The sequence below is a fragment of the Euleptes europaea genome, chromosome 4, assembly GCF_029931775.1.
Source record: "Euleptes europaea isolate rEulEur1 chromosome 4, rEulEur1.hap1, whole genome shotgun sequence".
NCBI lineage: Eukaryota > Metazoa > Chordata > Lepidosauria > Squamata > Sphaerodactylidae > Euleptes > Euleptes europaea.
Window position 1 is genome coordinate 6,520,401 of NC_079315.1, and position 23,278 is coordinate 6,543,678.

Consider the following 23,278-nt stretch of genomic DNA (forward strand, 5'->3'; position numbering starts at 1 on the left):
CAAAGTTCCCTTTGTCAGGTATCCGATGCAGGGAACTTTGACTCTCGAAAGTTTATATCCTGGAAAACTTGTTGGTCTCTAAGGTGCTAACTGGACTTGAATCTAACTGGACTTGAATCTAGCTCTTCTAGTTGCTACAGTATTTGACGTCTCCTTTTTTTGGAACTGGAATGTAGATTGACCGTTTCCAGTCTGTGGGCCCTTGTTTTGTTTTCCATATTTATTGGCATATTCTTGTTGATTTTGATGGACTCCATTTCTATGGCTTGGAATAACTCTATTAATATCCCTTCTAATGCTGACTTCAACAAGAGATGGATTGGTTCAATAAAGGAAGCCACAGCCTTCAATTTGCAAGATCTGAGCAAGGCTGTCAAAGATAGGACATTTCGGAGGACTTTCATTCATAGGGTCGCCATGAGTCGGAAGCGACTTGACGGCACTTAACACACACACACAATGCTGAATTGTTTCTCCCAATGGCTTTGAGTGCAGATTTCACTTCACTTTCTAAAATGCAGGTTCTTCTTCAGAAGATTCTCCTTGGAAAGAATCTGTCATCCTTTTGTCACTTCCGTATAGTTCTTCAGCGTATTGTTCCCATCTTTTCTTTATTTTCGTCCTGTTCGGTTAACGTGTTTCCGTGCTGATCTTTCAACATGCCTAAACCATGCTTTAAATGTCCCCTTGAGTTTTTGAATCTTGTGGGACAGATCTCTTGTTCTTCCTTTTTTTGTTCTTCTCTTTCTTTACACTGGTTGTATAATCGTTCTCTTTGTTGCTACGTGCCAGTCACTGGAACGCTGCTTTTAGACTTCTGAATCTATTTCTGTCACCCTTTGCTTTTGCTTCGTCTATCTTTAGCAATTTTTGAGAATCTCCTGTCGTCTATCAAGGCTTTTAATTTCTTTTGGCTTTTGTGTTCATCTTTTGCTCGTATGGTTGCCAACCTCCAGGTGGGGCCTGGAATTAGAACTCATCTCCAGAAGACAGAGGTCAGTATTCCTAAAAGAAACGACAGCTTTAGAGGGTGGAGTCTATGGAATTATACCCCAATGAGGTCCTGCCCCTCCCCCAAACCCTCCCTCCCCAGGCTCCCCACCTAAAATCTCCAGGTATTTCTCAACCCCGCCCTCCTCAGGCTCCGCCCCAAAAACCTCCCGCCGGTGGCGAAGAGGGACCTGGGAAGCCCAGCTCCGAGGAGGCCGGTGGATTGGCGGGCAATTGCCCACCACTCCCAGCAACCTGGCCACCCTATGCCAAGCCTTCCAATGGAAATTCAGAGAGGCTGCTTAGGAGGTCAGTCAAGGGAGACATTTGGAGAAAGAACTGGGAGGAAAAGAAGGTAAATGTCGACTTTCCCTCAGGCGACCGTGCTGAGCCAAGGGGATGCTGGTGGAAACACGCGGCACCTGCGATGTTTTGTTTCTGGTTTTTTTTTATCCACTTGGGCGTGGGCTGGGCAGGGCACTGTGCTTCTGCCAACACAACGCCTCTGACTAGGGCCTGAGTTAGGGTTGCCAGCTCCAGGTCAGGAAATACCTGGAGATGTTGGGGGTGGAGCCTGTGGAGGGCAGGGTTTGGGGAGGGGAGGAGCTTCAATGGGGCATAATCCCATAGAGTCCACCCTCCAAAGCAGCCATTTTCTCCAGGGGAACTGATCTCTATCAGCTGGAGATCAGTTGTAATAGCAGGAGATCTCCAGCTAGCACCTGGAGGTTGGCAACCCTACTTGAGCCACTGGGGCAAGAAGGCTGTCCCACACACTGTCCGCGTGCTTCCCGTCAGGCCCTTTTATCTCGTGTAGGGTTGCCAGGTCCCTCTTCGCCACCGGCAGAGGTTTTTGGGGCGGAGCCTGAGGCGGGCGGGGTTTGGGTAGGGACTTCCCTGCCATAGAGTCCAATTGCCAAAGCGGCCATTTTCTCCAGGGGAACTGATCTCTATCAGCTGGAGATCAGTTGGAATAGCAGGAGATCTCCAGCTAGCACCTGGGGGTTGGCAACCCTAATCTCGCGGGGCACTGCACAGGTGAGCCGTAAGAAAGCCATCAGCCCCATGCGCCACAAAGCCGAGCACATCTGCTTCTCTGGCTTTGTGTCGGATGGCGTGCTTTCCCCCCGGGGCTCTACCATGTACGTCGGTCACGACGTGACCTTTTGCGAAAAGCCACCCGCTCGCGTTCGATTGATGAAGGAGCCGATCGATTGTTTCCCTTTCGGCTCAACTCGTGTCTGTGTGCCTATGCGCGCATGCATGCCCGGGCAGCTGGCAGCTCCCGAGGGGCAGCTCTGGCCGTGTTTACAGTCAAGAAAGCCGAGCAAACGCGCAGGTCGGCCTCGAGTGGCGTGGCATTTACTGTCAATACAGCAGGGGAGAGGAAAGAGAGATAAGAAGCAGAGGCCGCGCTCTGCAGCCGCCTGACGGCGTGTAAAAAGAACCGCACAAGCCGAAGAGGAAAGTGGGTAGCTGGAAATTGGGGTTTTTTTAGGAACAATCTGCGGAAGGGCATGGCCGAACAGCTGTGGGTTTGCGGCAGGCGGGAAACGCTGAGTCTCCAGCATGTCTGAGAAAGAGCTTTAAGGTTTAGTTTGGGATTGTTGGGAACTTTCTCGACCTCCCCACCGACCTGCGTCAGGATTGCCAGCCCCAAACCAATTTGAGGCTGATGTTAGGAATGGCCTTAAGTGCCCAGTTGAGGGTGTTGCAGAACGGAAAGGTGGCGTGCTTCCCTCTTTCTCCGCTTGCAGGGAACACCGGCGCATTCAGGTGAGAAAAGCCGCCCGTGAGAATCCTACCTGTGGTCATCTCCGCCGAAAGAGCCTCCCAAGTCTGCCGGGATCTGCCAGGAGGAAAATGAAACTGCTCACGGAAGAGGCTGTCGAACACTACCTCCAGTGTAAGGTAAGGGCATTTGCGTGGGCTTTCTCCAATGTCTTCGCAAGGATTAGAACTCGGGACGGGGCGTTGTGCCCAACGATAACTGGAAAGTCTTGCTTTCATTGTAGGAATGCTTAAAAGCAGGACAGCATAAAAACCTCCTAAATAACGTTTACTTATTTATTTACTTAATTTCTACCTGGCCTTTCTCTCCAGCGGAGACCCCAATAAGAGCCGGCGTGGTGTCGTGGTTAAGAGCGGTGGTTTGGAGCGGTGGACTCTAATCTGGCGAACTGTGCTTGATTCCCCACTCCTCCGCATGAGTGGTGAATGCTAATCTGGAGAACCGGGTTGGTTTCCCTACTCCTCCACATGAAGCCTGCCGGGTGACCTGGGGCTAGTCACAGCTCTCTTAGAGCTCTCTCAGCCTCACCTACCTCACAGGGTGTCTGTTGTGGGGAGGGGAAGGGGATTGTAAGCCGCTTTGATTCTTCCTTAAGTGGTAGAGAAAGTCGGCATTTCAAAACCAACTCTTCTTCTTCTTCACTGTGACTTACATTGGTCTCCTTGCTTTTATCCTCACAACAACCCTGTGGGGGAGGTTAGGCTGAGAGTGTGTGTTTGTCCCCAGGTCCACCCACCAAGCTTGCATGGCGGAGCAGGGATTCAAACCTGGGGCCCACAGTTTGGCAACGGAATGGGTCGAAATTCCATTTTGGAGGAGCAAGCGTTTGATGTAGGGTTGCCAACCTCCCGGTGGGGTCTGCAGATCTCCCAGATTTACAATTGATCTCCAGACAACAGAGATCTGTTTTCCTAGAGAAGATGGCTGCTTTGGACTGTGGCATTATACCCTACGGATAGGGTTGCCAGCTCCTGGGTGGGAAATACCTGGAGATATTGGGGTGGAGCCTGAGGAGGGCAGGGTTTGGGGAGGGAAAGGACTTCAGTGGGGTATAATGCCATAGAGTCCACCTTACAAAGCAGCCATTTTCTCCAGGTGAACTGATTTCTGTCGCCTGGAGATTAGTTGTAATCCCAGGAGATGTCCAGCCACCACCCGGAGGTTAAGGAGAAAGAAACCAGCACAACTCAATATATTCGACAAATTCATTAACTACGTATTAACAGTGAAAAAACAACCACAAGGTGTACAATTATATACAATTATTTACAATAAATCATCACAAGCCTAATAGCAAGCCAAAAGTCTATCAGAGGCAACTTTTCTTCAAATCCAAATGTGGTTGACACTGTCAAGAATAAGTTGGGACAAGGTCCAATCCAAAGAAGGAGGAAACGCTATCCTTGCCTCTGATAGACTTTTGGACTTGCTATTAGGCTTGTGACTATTTATTGTAAATAATTGTATATAATTGTACACCTTGTGGTTGTTTTTTCACTGTTAATACGTAGTTAATGAATTTGTTGAATATATTGAGTTGTGCTGGTTTCTTTCTCCTTAGCTTACTGTTACCAGTATTGTGAGTATTTCTTACACCACCCGGAGGTTGGCAACCCCACCTACGGTGGTCCCTCCACCATACCCTGCCCCACCCCCATATTTCCAGGAATTTCTCAAGCCAGAGTTGGAAACCCTAGTTTGGTGAGTGTGCAGAGCCCTCGGATGCTGAGCTTCACCTCACAAAGTAGAATTTTAAAAGGTCTTGGAGAAGCACCATATTTCCTGAGACGCAAGGATGCCAGAAAGATGACAGTCTCGTTTCGTTGTAAGGGACGTGTTGAAGAAGAAGAAGAGTTGGGTTTTTTTACCCCGCTTTTCTGTACCGAAAGGAGTCACAACATGGCTTTCAATCACCTTCCCTTCCCCTCTCCACAACAGACACCCTGTGAGGTAGGTGGGGCTGAGAGAGCTCAAAGAGAGCTGTGTCTAGCCCAAGGAGGAGTGGGGAATCAAACCCGGTTCTCCAGATTAGAGTCCACCGCTCCAGACCACCGATCCTAACCACTACACCATGCTGGTTCTCGCTGGTGTTAAGACTGATATAGGGGGTTACCGCACTTTGTATTCCCAGCGATGTATTAAGAGTTTGAAAATGTTGTAAAAAACATCGCTTTAAAAGGGTTTTTGGATACCACGGCTTATAAATGGTTGGAAGATGTCTTCACAGCTAAAGGGCAATACATAGAAAGTGCGAACAGTATTTTTTATAACATTTTCAAACTCTTAATACATCGCTGGGAATGCAAGTGCGGTAACCTCTCTGGTATGTCTTTTAACCAGGAAGGACTGGGGCTCAGTGAACACATGAGGCGGCATTATACTGAATCAGACCCTCAGTCCACCATGGTCAGTATTGTCTACTCAGACAGGCAGCAACTCTCCGAGTTCTCAGAAGGAGGCCTTTCCCTTCACCTACAACTGGATCCTTTTAACTGGAGATGCTGGGGATTGAACCTGGGACCTTCTGTATACAAAGAAGATGCTCTACGACTGAGCCATGGCCCCTCCCAGTGATAGAGCACGGCATTGTAAAACACCATGCAATCAGACAGAACCCGTTCTTTGCATGCTACATTCCCTATGTTCAACACATGGCTATAAATGTCCCTCTTGTGGACATTTCTTGAGTTAGGCTGGTTCTGCAGGATGCACAATGGATGTTTGGGCCCTCGGGTTGCCAGCCTCCAGGCACTTGCAATATTGTCTTCCACGGAGGAACATGGCAATGTGGCCTGAGATGTAATCCATTATTAATCTATAAAGAATGACCACAATGGAGGGTTCTCAACAAAAGAACTGAAGAAGGAACCTTGTGTTCGAAACGAGGAGTTCTCGGGAACAGACATCGTCTTCTGGGACGTTTTCGGGACGTCGGCGTGGCTCTCGCACGTCTGTTGCTTACTAGGACTTTTATAAGTTCAGGATTCACTCCAGGATCTTTGGAGGTGTTAGCAATTGCTTTGTTGTAATATTGTATGGCCAAATTGTATGGTGCTTTTGTTTACCTTAATAGATAAGATACGCTGCATTTTGGAGTCATTCTGTGCTTTACTTCCCCAGTAACCTCCAGGCACTAGCTGGAGATCTCCTGCTATTTCAACTGATCTCCAGCCGTGGGGAGTGTACCTTTCCGATAGAGATCAGTTCCAGCCGATAGAGATCAATTCCCTTGGAGAGAATGGCCGCTTTGGCCATTGGACTCTATGGCATTAAACTCCTTCCCCTCCCCAAACCCCACCCTCCTCAAGCTCCGCCCAAAAAGCCTCCCTCTGGAAGCAAAGAGGGACCTGGCAACCCTAGCTGCCGACCTCCAGGTACTGGAAAGTGGTACACAAATGCACATAAACAGGTTGCAAAAAAACACGTATGTAATGAAGATGGAAAGAACAAACTAGTGTACAACATGAAAGCTTAGCAACTAAGTGATTGGTTATATACAAATATACAGGTAAGCATGAAACAATCTAGTTTCTAATTTCGTGCTAATTTCCAAACCTATTTGGTATAGGCACGGAGGTGCCTTTATTTTTGTCTTGCTTATTGACCTACAGGTACTAGCTGGAGATCTCCTGCTATTACAACTGATCTCCAGCCGAGAGATCAGTTCCCCTGGAGAAAATGGTGGCTTTGGCAATTGGACTCTATGGCATTGAAGTCCTTCCCCTCCCCAAACCACACCTTTCTCAGGCTCCGCCCCAAAAACCTCCTGCCAGTGGCGAACAGGGACCTGGCCCACCCCCTTTCTGCTCATTCTCAGTTGTGCGGCCACGAAATGCCAACAAACCCGGTGAAGAGACCCTTTCCCCATGTTTGTATGCACATGCTCCATAATTCGCAGGTGTACACGCATCCACGGGACCTAGGGTTGCCAACTTCCAGGTGATGGCTGGAGATCTCCTGGTATTGCAACTGATCTCCAGCAGATAGAGATCAGTTCCCCTGGAGAAAATGGCCGCTTTGGCCATTGGACTCTATGGCATTGAAGTCCCTCCCCGCTCCAAACCCCGCCCCCCCTCAGGCTCCACTCCCAAAATCTCCTGTTAATTCCCAACCTAGAGCTGGCAACATTTGTGGCCATGTGACAGAAACAGGGGATTCTGCCCCACAGGTGAACCTGAGGCACCGCGCGGTCTCCGCCGTTGTGGCCGAGGTGCTGAAAACCATCCAGCGGCTGACTGCCGAAATTAGCAAGAAAGACTCCCGTTTCCAGGCTGTCTCCATCTCTGGCGTTCATCATGAGAACCTGAAGGTAAGAGGCCAAGACCCTGGTCTCCCCTCCTGGCTCCCGTGCAGGGAAGATGTACATGTAGGGTTTCCAACCTCCAGGTAGTAGCTGGAGATCTCCTGCTATTACAACTGATCTCCAGCCAAAAGAGATCAGCTCACATGGAGAAAATTGCTGCTTTGGCCATTGGACTCTATGGCCTTGAAGTCCCTCCCCTCCCTAAACCCTGCCCTCCTCAGGCTCCATCCAAAAAACCTCCCACCGGTGATGAAGAGGTACCTGGCGACCCTATGTACATAAAGTCATTTCCCCTTCCAACGGAGCGGTGACACTCCTAGCACAGGCTCCATGCTTAAGGAGCGGCATTGTAGGGTTACCAACTAGGGTTGCCAACCTCCAGGCGCTAGCTAAAGATCTCCTGCTCTTACAACTGATCTCCAGCCAATAGAGATCAGTTCCCCTGGAGAAAATGGCTGCTTTGGCCACTGGACTCTATGGCATTGAAGCCCCTCCCCATCCCCAAACCCCTCCCTTCACAGGCTCCACCACAACAACCTCCCACCCGTGACGAAGAGGGACCTGGCAAGCCTATTATCAATGTCCAGGTGGGGGATGGAGACCTCCCAGGATCACAACTGATCTCCAGGTGACAGAGATCAGTTCCCCTGGAGAAAATGGCTGCTTTGGAAGGCGGACTCTATGGCATTATAACTAGGGTTGCCAACCTCCAGGTCATTATTACCAAAGAACCACAGACATGCTATTCTTTGGTAATAACTAATTAGTACACAGAAGTGTCTATTTTTGCTAACCTCCAGGTAGTAGCTGGAGATCTCTCGCTATTACAACTAATCTCCAGCCGATAGAGGTCAGTTCCCCTGGAGAAAATGGCCGCTTTGGCCATTGGACTCTGTGGCCTTGAAGTCCCTCCCCTCCCCAAACCCCGCCCTCCTCAGGCACCACCCCAAAAACCCCACGCTGGTGGCAAAGTGGTGCTTGGCAATGGCAACCATCATTATTCCCCATTGATGTCACTCTCCTTCCCAAACCCCGCCCTCCTCAGACTCTACCTCCAAAATCTCCAGGTATTTCCCAACCCAGAGTGGGCTACCCTCCTGGCCAGTGATTTCTGTCCCTCCTCCATCTCCAAGAGTCTTCCTTTCGCCGCCTCGTTCTGCAGATTGTTCTAGCTGTTTCCTCTCCTGCTTCCTCTTCTGCGTCGGTCCAGGTCTTGGCGCCCAGCCAGTTCCTCGTCACCATCCCGTTGGTTGGCTTGACCGGGTACAAAGAGCGCCAGGTGCGGCGCTGGCGCTACTACACGCTGCACGGGGCGAAGCTCCTGTCCCCCGTCAGGGACCCCGAGGGGCCGCAGCAATGGCTGGAAGTGGAGCAGTTCTCCAAGAGCCTCCCGCAGTGGCACGAGGAGGACGTCAACATCGAGGGCGACCTCGTGCCGGCCAGGGTCCTCGCCACCTTCCGAGACCTCGTGGAGAAAGCGATCCGGAGTTGCAGTCTGGCGGGTGAGTCTGCCACGGAAGGGACCCCTGCAAACTCTTGAGCGGCCCTTTCTCGCCCACAATCGCTTTTGGGTTGCCTAGGGTTGCCAACCTCCAGGTACTGTGTAGGAAAAAGGCCCCTCTATGCTAGTACCTGAGGTTTGGAAATCAGCATAGATGCGAAAAGATTTAAACAAAGTGCAAAATTTATAATGCTACACAAAGCACAACAAATCATATACACAAATGTGACACAGGCAACATAAACATGTGCATCATCCAACAAGCAGTACAAGACCAACATATATAGTCCAAAAGTTATACAGTCCTTCAAAAGGTAAGTGTTCAGCAATCCCTTGAAAGGTAAGTGTATACAGTCAACAATGGTCCCACGAAGGTTTCCACGAAGTGAAGATGTAGACCGATGGGGATACGGCTGTTTCGATTTCTTATATTAACCTCTTCTTGTCCCCAAAACCAGCTTATTCTCACTTCAAATACAACTGGCAGCTATATTTTTTGATCAACGAGATCTCCTGCTATTACAACTGATCTCCAGCCGATAGAGATCTGTGGTGGAACTCCCCGCCCCAGGAGGTGGCGATGGCTGCCAACTTGCAAGGCTTTTTTAAAAAAAAATATTCTATTGAAAATTTTATAAAACGAACAAAACAACAACAAAAATACACATTCACACAGCCTTTTTTTTCACCCTTCTCGGGGTTCCAGTAAATAATTGCCTTTTCCAGAAACTCACATTTTATAACGTTAAAGGAAAATCAGTCTACCTAATATCCTGTTCCATAACCACTGCCATTATATCTGCTTTTGTTATCCTGATTGTTTCATTTACTTCTCCATTATCAACTTAAAAGTTATACAATATTTATTATAGCTATTCATGCTTAAAGCCTAGCTTTACTACACTTTCTACTTCTACATTTTTAATTCATATTAATCGTTTATCTAATCTATTCAGCTTGTACCATTTGAAATATACATACCGTATATACTCGAGTATAAGCCAAGTTTTTTTAGCCATGATTTTTGGCTTAAAAAACTCACCTCGGCTTATACTCGGGTCAATACAGTAATTCGCCTGCCAGGCCCTCTCCCAGCGCGCTCCCGCCGGCCAGCTGATGGGCGGGCTGTCCCAACTTCTAACCCCCACCCCACCCGATCCTTCTGCACGGCAGCGGTGGCGGCTTCTCCCCCCCCACCCCACCCGATTGCGCCTTCTGCGCGGTGGCGGCATCGCGCCTTTTGCACGATCGTCGCGCCTTTTGCACGATCGTCGAGCCTTTTGCGCGATCGCGCCTTCTGCGCGGCGGCGGCGGTTTCTTCACCCCACACACCCCACCTCACCCGGGCCAATCCTCCCGCTTGCCAGCTGACCCTGCGGGGCCTCCTGCGTGCGGGGGGGGGGGGGCGCCGCTGCCACCACTGCCTGCCTGCGCGCCTGGAGCCCGGTCAGGTAAACCTGCGGGGGGAGGGGGTGCATTTCCCCCTCGGCTTATACATGGGTGCATAATTTTTCCCCATTTTGGGGGTGAAATTAGGCACCTCGGCTTATATTCGGGTCGGCTTATACCCGAGTATATACAGTAGTTAAATTGTGGAACTCCCTGCCCCAGGATGTGGCGAAGGCTGCCAACTCGGAAGGCTTTAAGAGGGGAGTGGACATGTTCATGGAGGAGAGGGCTATCCATGGCTACTAGTCAAAATGGATACTAGTCATGATTCACACCTATTCTCTCTACGTTCAGAGGAGCATGCCTGTGATATTAGATGCTGTGGGACACAGGCAGGATAAATGCTGCGGCAGTCGCCTTGTTTGTGGGCTTCCTGGAGGCACCTGGTTGGCCACTGTGTGAACAGGACTGCTGGACTTGATGGACCTTGGTCTGGTCCAGCATGGCCTTTCTTTATGTTCTTATCTTACGTTCAGTTCCCCTGGAGAAAATGGCTGCTTTGGCAATTGGACTCTATGGCATTGAAGTCCCTCCCCTAACCCTACCCTCCTCAGGCTCCGCCCCCCAAAACCTCCCACTGGTGGCGAAGAGGGACCTGGTAACCCTAGGGCTCCCTGTCTCTTAGGACAGTTCCCATCCCAGTTTTAATGGTGGGTGTGGAGAACCCCTTGGGTAGGGGGTTACACAACCTCTGAGAGCCAGTGTTCTGAAAGAATCATAGAATCATAGAGTTGGAAGGGCCCATTGAGGCCATCCAGTCCAACCCCCTGCTCAATGCAGATCACCCTAGAGCATCCCTGACCACTGCGTGAAGATAGCCAGTGAGGGGGAGCTCACCACCTCGACTGAAACCAGCCTTACGTGGCTCCGAAATTTTATTGTATCTGACCAATATTTTTATGTTTTGTATGTATTTTAACTGTTTCATATGTATTTTCACTGTGTTTTTTTTTTAAACTCTTTTAAAAATTGTTTTAACGATGTATGTTTAGGGGGGCAGGGTTGATAGTAATGGTTTTATTTTGTAATTTTATCATGTACAACAACTAGATTTGAGCCCAGTAGTTACTCAAAGACCAACCAGATTTTCAGGGTGTGAGCTTTCGAGAGTCTAGAGAGCCAGCTTGGTGTAGTGGTTAAGAGCGGTGGTGTGGAGCGGTGGACTCTGATCTGGAGAACCGGGTTTGATTCCCCACTCCTCCACATGAGCGGCGGAGGCTAATCTGGTGAACTGGATTCGTTTTCCCACTCCTACTCACGAAGCCATCTGGGTGACCCTGGGCTAGTCACACACTCTCTCAGCCCCACCTACCTCACAGGGTGTCTGTTGTGGGGAGGGGAAGGTGACTGTAAGCCGGTTTGATTCTTCCTTAAGAAAGTCGGCATTTAAAAACCAACTCTCCTTCTTCTACTTCTTCTTCTTCTCCTCCTCCTCCTCCTCCTCCTCCTCCTCCTCCTTCTCTTTTTCTTTTTCTTCTTCCTCTTCTTCCTCTTCCTCTTCCTCTTCTTCCTCTTCCTCTTCCTTCATCAGATAGAGTTAGAGAGAAAGAACTTTGACTCGCAAAAACTCATATCTAAGGTCTCTAAGGTCCACAAATCCAGCTGTCCTACGCCACTACCTTCTGAAACTTTTATTGTGTATGTTTTGTTAGCCACCTTGACTGAAAGGTGGGATATAAATTTTTGTTAATAATAATAATAATAATCCACTTCCTGTTGATGTCACTTCCCCAGACAAACTCAGCATCGTGGAAGGTCTCGGCTCTGCGGTCCGTGTCACTGTCGAGACCTCGGATTTCCAGGTGGAGGTCGAGCTGGTTCCAGCGATCGAGATCCCCACGTGTTGGCCTCAGAAAAGCAAGTGGCCCCGATGCCTCAAGTCCTGGCCCTGCCGGGAAAAAGTGCAGTGTGTTAAGGTATTGGTGGTACTTGGAGACGGCGGGCTTTGCCGCAAGAAGTAGGGTGGCCAGGTCCTATCCGGTCACCGGAGGGAGCTTCTTCAGCACTGGGCTGAGGGGGGAGCGATCCCTGCTCGCCGCGCGATGACATCGCTTCCGAGTTTACCCTGGAAGTGCCGGCATCGCGCGAGATGCTCTAGCAATTTCCTCCAAAAACTCTATGGAAACCACACACATATTCCAAGGGATGGAGAAGCCAATTAAAGAACCCAAGTCCTCCATCCTCGGCAGCTAATCCTCGGGGGCCTGGGACGCCCTCCTGGGAGAGAATCTCAAGAGCCGAAGTGTGTTTCTCTTCTTTGTACGTGTTTCCAGTTTGGACAGACATTGGCGACAAGTTCTAAGTGCTTCTAACGGCCCATTGCTCCATAAAATTTGAATTATACATCCAGTGCTTTTGAATCTGTAGTCAAGAATAGTCTTGGAACCCACCCAGGGCCTTAGGGACGGGGTGAGCCAACGAGAACTATGAATGTCATGGGACACCCTCCTAGGGGAGAATCTCAAAAACCAAAGTGTGATTCTCTTCTTTGTAAGAGTTCCCAATTTGGACAGTAGAAAAGAGCAAGAGTCCAGTAGCCCCTTAAAGACGAACCCAATTTGGACAGACTTTGGACAATTTGGACAGACTTTGGTGACAAGTACCAAGAGCTTCTAATGGTTCCATAAAATTTTAACTACACATCCGGTGCTTTTGAATCTGTTTCATAGTCTTGGAATCCACCCAGGGCCTTAGGGGTGGAGTGGGCCAACCAGAACTATGAATGTCATGGGACACCCTCCAGGAAGAGAATCTCAACAGTCAAAGTGTGTTTCTCTTCTTTGTAAGAGTTCCCAATTTGGACAGGCTTTGGTGACAAGTACTAAGTGGTGCTAATGGTTCCATTGCTCCATAAAATTTGAATTTTACATCCGGTGCTTTTGAATCTGTTTCAAAGTCCTGGAAGAAAAAAAGGAGGGGAATAAAACCCAACCTAAAAACAGAAGCTGGGTACCCAAGGTTGGGTGAAAAGAAAATATATATAAGTCTATGTATAAATACTGAAAGTATAATTTATTGGAAGTGCTCTGTAAAAGTTAAAATTATTTAAAAGCATTAAAATAGCACAATGGCATTTCCTGAGGTTGATAACTGTAACCACATACCAAACGTGTTTCGGCCTATGGGGCTTTCATCAGTGGTTAATTAAAACCTTTGTTAAGCCTGCACACATTTACAGAAATACATTAATAAATACAAACAGTTCAAACCCAACCAGGCATGTGCATATGTGGTCAAATCTATTCCCAATTATTCAAACATCTGGTATAATAGGTTCCAGTTGTAATACTGGTTAGTATATATCTCTCATATACTATGTGTGCAGGTATCAACCTAGTAAAGCAGACATGTCTGGTTGGGTTTGAACTGTTTGTATTTATTAATGCCGTAGGGACAGGGTAGGCCGACTTAAGAACTAGGAATGGTTTTCTGTCGAGGTGTTTTCCTAGTGTGAATTCGGGCATAGCTTACCTTCTTCCCCAGGCTCTTTCTGCTTCCTCCGCTCGCAGTCTTTTGGCTTCGACCTCTGGGCGTCCTCCAATTACCATTGGCAGCAGAGCTTCTCCCGAGCGGAGCACGTGTTGATGCAGGGGCTCGACGAGGACGGCGGGTGTCGCAGGACGTGCTTCCGGGTGATGAGGCAGATGAAGGAGGATGTGTGGTGCGCAGGGAGCAAGCCAGTCCTAACAGCCTTTCACCTGCAGGTAGGGGGGCGACTTCATTAATCCGGAGCATTCCAGATTTGGCACAGATACCTCAAGGTATGCTGATGCCGGCCCTGACCCACAGCCGGACAGCTTCGCCAGCGCCCATGGGGTCTAAAAGTCCACAGGGAACCAGCAGAAAAGCAAGACTTGTGTCCAGCTGTACCCTGAAGATGAACAAGACTTTCCAGGGTATAAGCTTTCGAGAGGCAAAGCTCCCTTTGACTTTTGAAAGCTTATACCCTGGAAAATCTCGTTCGTCTTTAAGCTGCTTTTTTATGCCGTCAAGTCACAGCTGGCTGACGGCGGCCTTGTAAGGTTTTTTTAAGTAAGGGACATTCAGAGGTGGATTCCCGTTGCAGGCGGAGAGCATGGGACTGGCCCGAGGTCCCCCAGCAAGTTTCCATGGGGCAAGTGGGGATTTGAACCTGGATTTCCCCGGTCCTCGTCTGACACCTTAACCACCACACAGCACTGGCTCTCGGGGGTATAAATGCTGTAAATGAATAAACAAACCACTAGGAGGGTGAGAGATTCAAAACGGGGGAAAAGGAAGTATTGCTTCACACAACACATAGCTAAATTGTGGGACTACCTGCCCCAGGATGTGGTGATGGATGCCAACTCGGAAGGCTTGAAGAGGGGAGTGGACATGTTCGTGGAGGAGAGGGCTATCCGTGGCTACTGGTCCAAATGGATGCTAGTCATGATGCATGCCTGTTCTCTCCAGGATCAGAGGAGCATGCCTGTTATATTAAGGTGCTGTGGAGCACAGGCAGGATGGTGCTGCTGCAGTCATCTTGTTTGGGGGCTTCCTAGAGGCACCTAGATGCATAGTTAAATTGTGGGACTCCCTGCCCCAGGATGTGGTGATGGCTGCCAACTTGGAAGGCTTGAAGAGGGGACATGTTCAGGGAGGAGAGGGGTATTCATGGCTACTAGTTAAAATGGATACTAGTCATGATGCACATCTATTCTCTCCAGGATCAGAGGAGCAGGCCTATTCTATGAGGTGCTGTGGAACACAGGCAGGATGGTGCTGCTGCAGTCATCTTGTTTGGGGGCTTCTTAGAGGTACCTGGTTGGCCACTGTGTGAACAGACTGCTGGACTTGATGGGCCTTGGCCTGATCCAGCAGGGCTTTTCTTATGTTCTTATGATGCACACCTATTCTCTCCAGGATCAGAGGAACATGCCTATTGTATGAGGTGCTGTGGAACACAGGCAGGATGGTGCTGCTGCACTCGCCTTGCTTGTGGGCTTCCTAGAGGCCCCTGGTTGGCCACTGTGTGAACAGACTGCTGGACTTGATGGGCCTTGGCCTGATCCAGCAGGGCCTTTCTTACGTTCTTATGTACTCCTCTGGCCTTTTGCAGATGGTGCTTTTCTGGACTTGTGAGAAGTACCCTCATTCCAAGGACTGGTGTTGTTTCCGCAAAGCCTTCCTACGCCTGATCCAGAAGCTGCACAAATGCGTGAGCCAGCATTTCCTGAAACACTATTTCCTCAAAGACACCAACCTGCTGAAGTACGCCAGCACCAACGACTTGGACACGGTGGCCGGAAAGCTGGCCGCGTTTTTGGAAAGCCCTGCGCTCCCCCAAAACTGAGAGGAGGGGGCTGGGAGAAAGGAACGCCTCAGAACCAGCTCGTCTGTCTTTGTGGAATTGAGACGAGAGGGCAGACTTGACGGGAAGTTAGGCCTTGAGACTCTCTGCCTCCCGGGATGATGATGAAGAAGAGTTGGTTTTTATATGCTGACTTTCTCTACCACTTAAGGGAGAATCAAACCGGCTTACAATCACCTTCCCTTCCCCTCCCCACAGCAGACACCCTGGGAGGTAGGTGGGGCTGAGAGAGCTCAAAGAGAGCTGTGACTAGCCCAAGGTCACCCAGCAGGCTTCATGTGGAGGAGCGGGGGAACAAATCCAGTTCACCAGATTAGCCCCTCCGCCGCTCATGTGGAGGAGTGGGGAATCGAACCCGGTTCTCCAGATCAGGCTCCATTGCTCCAAACCACCGCTCTTCACCACTACACCACGCTGGGATTCGCTTGCCTCTGTTCCCCTCTTGTCTCCAGGAAAAGACATTTTGGACAACAGACAGTGGGTGGGATGCTGCCCTTCTGCTGTTCACAGGGTCTTCCACAGAGTTCCCCAGTGTTGTTGAGTCAGTAGGCAACTGTGGGAATTTTGAGATTAAGTTAGTTCATGCTGGCCACACAGTGGCTCCTATGGGGATGAGATAGGGTTGCCAGGTCCCTCTTCGCCACCAGGTTTTGGGGGCAGAGCCTGAGAAGGGCAGGGTTTGGGGAGGGGAGGGACTTAAATGCCGTCGACTCCGAATGCCAAAGCAGCCATTTTCTCCAGGGGAACCGATCTTTATCGGCTGGAGATCAGTTGTAATAGCAGGAGATCTCCAGCTAGTACCCAGAGGTTAGAACTCAAGCAAAATTAGCACAAGCACAAGGGCCAAAATATCTGGCACATAAACTCCACACTTGGAATTATGCTGATGATCTGTATTGTCAAAAGACAACCATGATGCAACCGCAGTTGACATCAAACAAGATATACATGGAAGCACAGACAATTAACATGGAACGCGAAGCGTTTAACATGTCAAAAAAAGCAACGGAGCATTTAAAACGCGATGGGCTTCCAGTACATTTCCCATTTCATGAACGGCTTTGTCAAGCTTCAAATTCTTCCGTATGCTTGAGAATTCATTTAGACAAAGATGTAATTTCCTGGTAACAGTGGACGGCTGGCTGAGGTCCCAGGTTCAATCCCCGGCATCTCTAGTTAAAGGGACTAAGCAAGTAGGTGATGTGAAAGACCTCCACCTGAGACCTTGGAGAGCCACTGCTGGTCTGAGTAGACAGTATGGACTTTGATGGACCGAGGGTCTGGTTCAGTAGAAGGCAGCTTCATGTCTTCATGTGAGAGCATGGTGGTGGTACACACCAGCACCACCAAGACAGGACCAAGGCATGTGCCATCCAGTGCCACTGGGAAAAGGGAATTTGGGTAGGGTTGCCAGCTCCCGGTTGGAAAATACCTGGAGATTTTGGTGGTGGAGCCTAAGGAGGGTAGGGTTTGGAGAGGAGAGGGGCTTCAATGCCATAGAGTCCAATTGCCAAAGCGGCCATTTTCTGAACTTCAGTAGCCTGTCGGGGAGCCTGGGGCCGTCACGTTCAACACTAACCCCTCAGTACCAGGAGAAGGGTGACGCGGAAGTGCAGAAGCCAAGGCTGTCCAGCCGTAGAAAGTTTTGAATAACTTGGTCTGTTTCAACACCAAGGATTTTCCCCGTTTCAGCCACCCAATTGGTGCTTCCCCCCCCCCAAGTTTTCACATGTCATTGTCCTTTATTTGTGCTCAGACTGTTCCTTCCACCAAAATTAGAATCATAGAACCATAGAGTTGGAAGGGACCATCAGGGTCATCTAGTCCAACCCCCTGTACAATGCAGGAAATTCACAACTGTCTCCCCCCCACATCCCCAGCGACCCCCACTCCGTGCCCAGAAGATGGCCAAAGTGCCCTCCCTCTCATGATCTGCCTAAGGTCATAGAATCAGCATTGCTGACAGATGGCCATCTGACCTCTTCTTAAAAACCTCCAGGGAAGGTGAGCCCACCACCTCCCGAGGAAGCCTGTTCCACTGAGGAACTGCTCTAACTGTTAGGAAATTCTTTCTAACGTCTAGACGGAAACTCTTCTGATTTAATTTCAAGCCATTGGTTCTGGTCCGGCCTTCCGGGGCAACAGAAAACAACTCGGCACCCTCCTCTATGTGACAGCCCTTCAAGTACTTGAAGATGGTTATTATATCCCATCTCAGTCTTTTCCTCTTCAGGCTAAATTATTGTCATCTTTATCTTAAACCTGTTTTTAAAAAGTGTTTTCTGGACAGGACCCTATTGGCAAGAGCAGTTTCTTCTGCCTGAAGGTCAAGACTTCGGTGACGAGCTAGTCAATTTCTCTTTTCACACGTTGGCCTCCGCAAGTCCCCATCAGGAATTGACATACCAGGAGAGAATCTTTTTGACAGAGGGGAGGGGACCATGGGAGGATCTGAAAATACAAGGCGCCGTTTTAAGGTTGTAAAGATATTGCTTTATTCCTATCCAGTGTTACTCATGTTACTCATGTTTGTAGAGCTTTTTTAAAAGAAGAGAATAACCCACAGTTCAGCCTCTCTTTTAGAGAGTGGGGAGGAGACTGTCAGAGGTTATCTGCAAATGTGTAAGAAGTCTTTTTAAAAGGTATTATGCTATTTCTATGCAGCATTATTCATGCTCCTCAAAAGAACAAGGATGAAATCAGGAGGGTCGTGTGAGAACACAGCTGGGGTGGATTCAATGTGCTTCAGGTCTGAATGGGAAAACACAGCTACCAACGGAGAGAAAACGGATTGCGTAACGCTGTCTGGAATTTCCGTCGCAAGGACGATTTCACACAGAACATCTCCTCCTCGTCTGAAGCCGTTTTACTTCTAGTTGTCCAGAAGTGTAGCTAGTTGGCATGAACGTACGAGCTCCATTAAACATAAAAAGATCTTTTAATTTCCCCGTCTGCTACTATTGTCTTCCTTCTCGTCATACCCAAAATCTTAATTATTTTAAATGAGAAAAGGCCACTGGTACTATGAAGGGACCTCCAGGGTCATCTAGTCCAACCCCCTACACAATGTAGGACGTTCACAACTACCTCACACACACACGCCCCCAGCGACCCCTACTCTATGCCCAGAAGATGCCCAAGACACCCTCCCTCTCATGATCTGCCCAAGGTCATAGAATCAGCATTGCTGACAGATGGCCATCTAGCCTCTGCTTAAAAACCTCCAGGGAAGGAGAGCTCACCACCTCCCAAGGAAGCCTGTTCCACTGAGGAACTGCTCTAACTGTTAGGAAATTCTTCCTAATGCCCAGACGGAAACTCTTTTGATTTAATTTCAACCCGTTGGTTCTGGTCTGACCTTCTGGGGCAACAGAAAACAACTCAGCACCCTCCTCCATAGGACAGCCCTTCAAGTACTTGAAGAAGGTTATCATATCCCCTCTCAGTCTTCTCCTCTTCAGGCAGTTGGCAGCCATCACCACATCCTGGGGCAGGGAGTTCCACAATTTAACTATGCTTCAGCAAGCCTTCGGCAATAACACCTGGCCATTGGGAGTCAAAGGCTGGCCTGCTGCACAGAAAACTAAGGTTGTTTATGCATGGGTACTCAGACTCCCGTTTGCCCCCTGTCTGACTTGGTTGTTACTTGGAGTTCTGCATGAGTCCGTGAGAAAGGAGCTCACTGCCAGCCCTCGCAATGTCCGGGTCTTCCCATTCCTCTGTTAATCTGACTTTTCCCTCTAACCTGAGCTCAGCCTGGCCGAAATCTCCGTGCAGATGGCAAAGCCCTGGACACAAAAGATTGCTTTCTCTCACAGCCAATCACAAAGCAGCGTGTAAAGAGGCGGGCATTCAAATGCTTCCTCGGAGCTCTTTCTGAGCAAAAGAAAGGCTTTTAAAAACCGGGGCTTGGATTTCCTTCCCCCTTTCAGATTGCTCAGTTTTTTTGTCTTTTGTTCTTAAAATGCTTTTTTATGCAGTGATTGGGTTTTGGGGGTGGGGGAGTACAGTGAGCAAATTACAAAGCAGTATTTAAAGGGGTAGCGGAAGATCTCCTGCTATTACAACGGATCTCCTGCCAATAGAGGTCAGTTCCCCTGGAGAAAAAGGCTGCTTTGGCAATTGGACTCTATGGCATTGAAGTCCCACCCCTCCCCAAACCCCGCCCTTCTTAGGCTCTGCCCCAAAAACCTCCCGCCAGTGGTGAAGAGGGACCTGGCAACCCTATAAAGGGGAGGAACTGGATTTGAGTTTTGGAGACTGCTAGTGCATATAGTCCCAACAGGAAAGCGTGGGTCCAGCGAGCAACGAACCTCAGGTAAAACTCCCATGCATAAATGGCCATTAATGTTTTTTCCATATTGAGCAGGGGGTGTCATGCCTACATTTCACCACATGGTGGCAGTGTCCCTACACAAAAGAATTTGTTCCTGTGGGGTGGGGGGGAAAGAGGAGGGAGAAATCTCTGATAGAAGAAGAAGGCCATTTATGCACGGGAGGTTTTGCCTTGGATTTGCTGCTTTCTAGATGCACGTTTTGCCCATCCAAATTCTTAAAACTCAAAAATAAGCCCCCACGTAGAGTTCTGAGAATTCAGTTGGGGGGGAAATGCATCTAGAGAGCGGCAAATCCAAGGCAAAACCTTCCGCGCCTAAATGGCCGAAGATAAAAAGGTGCGCGGCGCCAGAGGTTGCAAGACGTTTACATACCAAATTGTAGCTACTACGAGAACATACAAATTAGTTGTAAGTTTGTAACAAAAGCTCAAAGAAATTGTGAGACATGGTTTGCAGTATGCATATAAGGAGCAAAAACAAAACATTGATAATATAATACAGAACCATGATAGTGATGGTACACCGGCTAATGTCCCATTTTTATACCTCTTCTTTGGTGCTGTGCACCTTTTTCTCTTCTCCTGTGGGGTGGAAGGCACAGAAATGGCGTTCAAATGTCCAGGCTTTCTTCAAAGGGGAGAGGGAAGCTATAAGATGAAAGGAAAATATGCAGAGGATCCAGGGATCCGGGAAGGAAAAGAACTTGCTGGAGAGCCAGCGTGGTGTAGTGGTTAAGAGCGGTGGTTTGGAGCAGTGGACTCTGATCTGGAGAACCGGGTTTGATTCCCCACTCCACCACATGAGCGGCAGAGGATAATCTGGTGAACTGGATTTGTTTCCCTGCTCCTGCACATGAAGCCAGCTGGGTGACCTTGGGCTAGTCACAGCTCTCTCGGCCCCGCCTACCTCACAGGGTGTCTGTTGGGAGGGGAAGGGAAGGCGATTGTAAGCCGGTTTGATTCTGCCTTAAGTGGTAGAGAAAGTCGGCATATAAAAACCAACTCTTCTTCTTCTTTATAGACCTCTATCATGTCTCCCCTTAACTGCCTTCTTTCCAAGCTAAACAGCCCTAAGCGTTTTAACCCCTCCTCATAGGGCAGTTGCTCTAGTCTGAGACATACAAGATAGACTCTTGCCACACAATTACAGTGACCAACCACCAGGTGGGGCCTGGAGATCTCCCAGAATTAGAAGTGATCTCCAGACAGCAGAGATCAGTTCCTCTGGAGGAAATGGTCGCTTTGGAGGGTATATTATACCTGCTGAGGTCCTTCCTCTCCCCAAACTAAGTTCCACTCCCTCTCTCATAATACTAGATCGTGGGGTCATCTGCTGAAGCTGGAGGATGAGAGATTCGAAACAGATAAAAGGAAGTATTTCTTCACACAGCACACAGTTGAACTGTGGAACTCCCTGCCCCAGGATGTGGTGATGGCTGCCAACTTGGAAGGCTTGAAGAGGGGAGTAGATATGTTCATGGAGGAGAGGGCTATCCATGGCTACTAGTCAAAATGGATACTAGTCATGATGCATACCTATTCTCTCCAGGATCAGAGGAGCATGCCTGTTATATCAGGTGCCGTGGAACATAGGCAGGACAATGCTGCTGCAGTCGCCTTGTTTGTGGGCTTCCTAGAGGCTCCTGGTTGGCCACTGTGTGCTGGACTTGATGGCCCTTGGTCTGATCCAGCATGGGCTTTCTCACGTTCTTATGTTCACTTCTAAATCTCCAGCAATTTCCCAACCTGGAGCTGGCAGCTGTATAACAGCTCAATGGCTGTGAGCCTGGCTTGTGAATTCAGGCATTTTTTCAGCAAGAAGATTAGCGCAAGTGGTTATTAATGCATTCAAGGCATGGAGCTGTCCTTCACGGTGCTTGGAAGCAAAATGAAAGCGGAGACCCTCAGCACGTTTCAGCCGACGAAGCGTCGGGGAACAACGGAGAGTTGCAAAACCGAGATGAGCATCTGGCAAAGCTGCGCTTCGTCGAGGGTGCCTCTTTGGTCGGTCGTACGGAAATGAGAAAGGATCCGAACAGCAGCCTAACAACGAGCAATGTCCTTTCCTTCTTCCAAAGGCAGCAGTTGGAGAGCCAATCTGGACGTTACAGTGGCCACGGGTCTAACCTGTGGCCACTGTAACATCCAGATTGGCTCTCCAACTACTGCTGCTCTCCAACTACAGAGGCAGCAGCATTTTTAAAGGGCCAAATAATTCTCTAAAACAGTGTTGGTGACCACAGGTCCAACCTGGACCTGAGGCCACCAACACGATTTTAGAGGATTATTTGGCCCTTTGAAAATGCTGCGCTCTCTCTGTGTCCTTGCGGGCAGGTCCCTCCTGTGGCTAAGCCCGTCGCCTTGGGTCATGGCTCAGCGCCAGCCTGACAGGTGAGCGCTCCTGCCAGGTGTTCCGGTTTGAGGCAGAAAAACCCCACCAGCGGAGCGTTCTGTTCCAGGTCAATCCCTCACCGCGAAAGACGCAGGACCGGCTGGTCAGGCCAGTTCCCCAAGTCCCTTCCGGAATGGATGGCATTCCACTGCCTTCTGCCGAGGTTAAAAAACCCACGCGCCGCAGGAAGGGTAGAGAGAACAGGTACGGCCAGGTGTCGCTTTAAGGGGCCACGCCGACCATCCAGCTAGGTGGGATGGCCAGCATCCAGGCGGGGGCTGGAGATGAAGAAGATTTGGTTTTTATATGCCGCTTTCCCCCTACCTTTTAAAGAGAATCAAACTGGCTTACAACTTCCTTCCCTTCCTCTCCTCACAACAGACCCTCGTGAGGTAGGTGGGGCTGAGAGAGTTCGGAGAGAACTGTGACTGGCCCAGCGTCCCCCAGCTGGCTTCATGTGGAGGAGTGGGGAATCAAACCCGGTTCTCCAGATTACAGTCCACTGCTCATGTGGAGGAGGGGGGAAACCATCCTGGGTCACCAGATTAGAGTCTGCTGCTCATGTGGAGGAGGGGGGAATCGAACCCGGTTCTCCAGATTAGAGTCCGCTGCTCATGTGGAGGAGTGGGGAATCGAACCCGGTTCTCCAGATTAGAGTCTGCTGCTCATGTGGAGGAGGGGGAATCGAACCCGGTTCTCCAGATTAGAGTCTGCTGCTCATGTGGAGGAGGGGGGAATCGAACCCGGTTCTCCAGATTAGAGTCTGCTGCTCATGTGGAGGAGGGGGGAATCGAACCCGGTTCTCCAGATTAGTGTCCGCTGCTCATGTGGAGGAGGGGGGAATCGAACCCGGTTCTCCAGATTAGAGTCCGCTGCTCATGTGGAGGAGGGGGGAATCGAACCCGGTTCTCCAGATTAGAGTCTGCTGCTCATGTGGAGGAGGGGGGAATCAAACCTGGTTCTCTAGATTAGATTAGATTAGATTAGACTAGACTAGACTAGACTAGACTAGACTAGACTAGATTGGGGGCAGGGTTCCAAAATATTTCTCCCCACATTCTTTTGTTTGTGAACTCCAAGCTTTTCATTTAAAAAAGTCAGTCATGGTCGAATCCAGGCCGGCTGACGGGCAATGCCAACTGATCCTGGCATGGCTGGAGGGAAGGGCTGAACGGTGTCTGTT

At 49.5% G+C, this 23,278-nt stretch overlaps 1 protein-coding gene across 1 annotated transcript; it reads left to right on the plus strand.

Moving 5' to 3' along the window:
- Positions 1-2,249: 2,249 nt before the first annotated feature.
- Positions 2,250-15,349, plus strand: MAB21L3 (mab-21 like 3). The gene is made up of 7 exons (XM_056848355.1): positions 2,250-2,329; positions 2,748-2,901; positions 6,951-7,091; positions 8,296-8,587; positions 11,770-11,951; positions 13,545-13,739; positions 15,116-15,349. Exons 1-7 carry the CDS (start codon positions 2,250-2,252, stop codon positions 15,347-15,349), a joined length of 1,278 nt encoding a protein of 425 aa, XP_056704333.1.
- The last annotated feature ends 7,929 nt before the right edge of the window (positions 15,350-23,278 follow it).

Coding starts and splice junctions, on each gene's coding strand:
- MAB21L3 (XM_056848355.1), top strand. CDS start 2,250: ATGCATGCCCGGGCAGCTGGCAGCTCCCGAGGGGCAGCTCTGGCCGTG. Junction 2,902..6,950: donor AACACTACCTCCAGTGTAAG/GTAAGGGCATTT, acceptor TCTGCCCCACAG/GTGAACCTGAGGCACCGCGC. Junction 13,740..15,115: donor TAACAGCCTTTCACCTGCAG/GTAGGGGGGCGA, acceptor GGCCTTTTGCAG/ATGGTGCTTTTCTGGACTTG.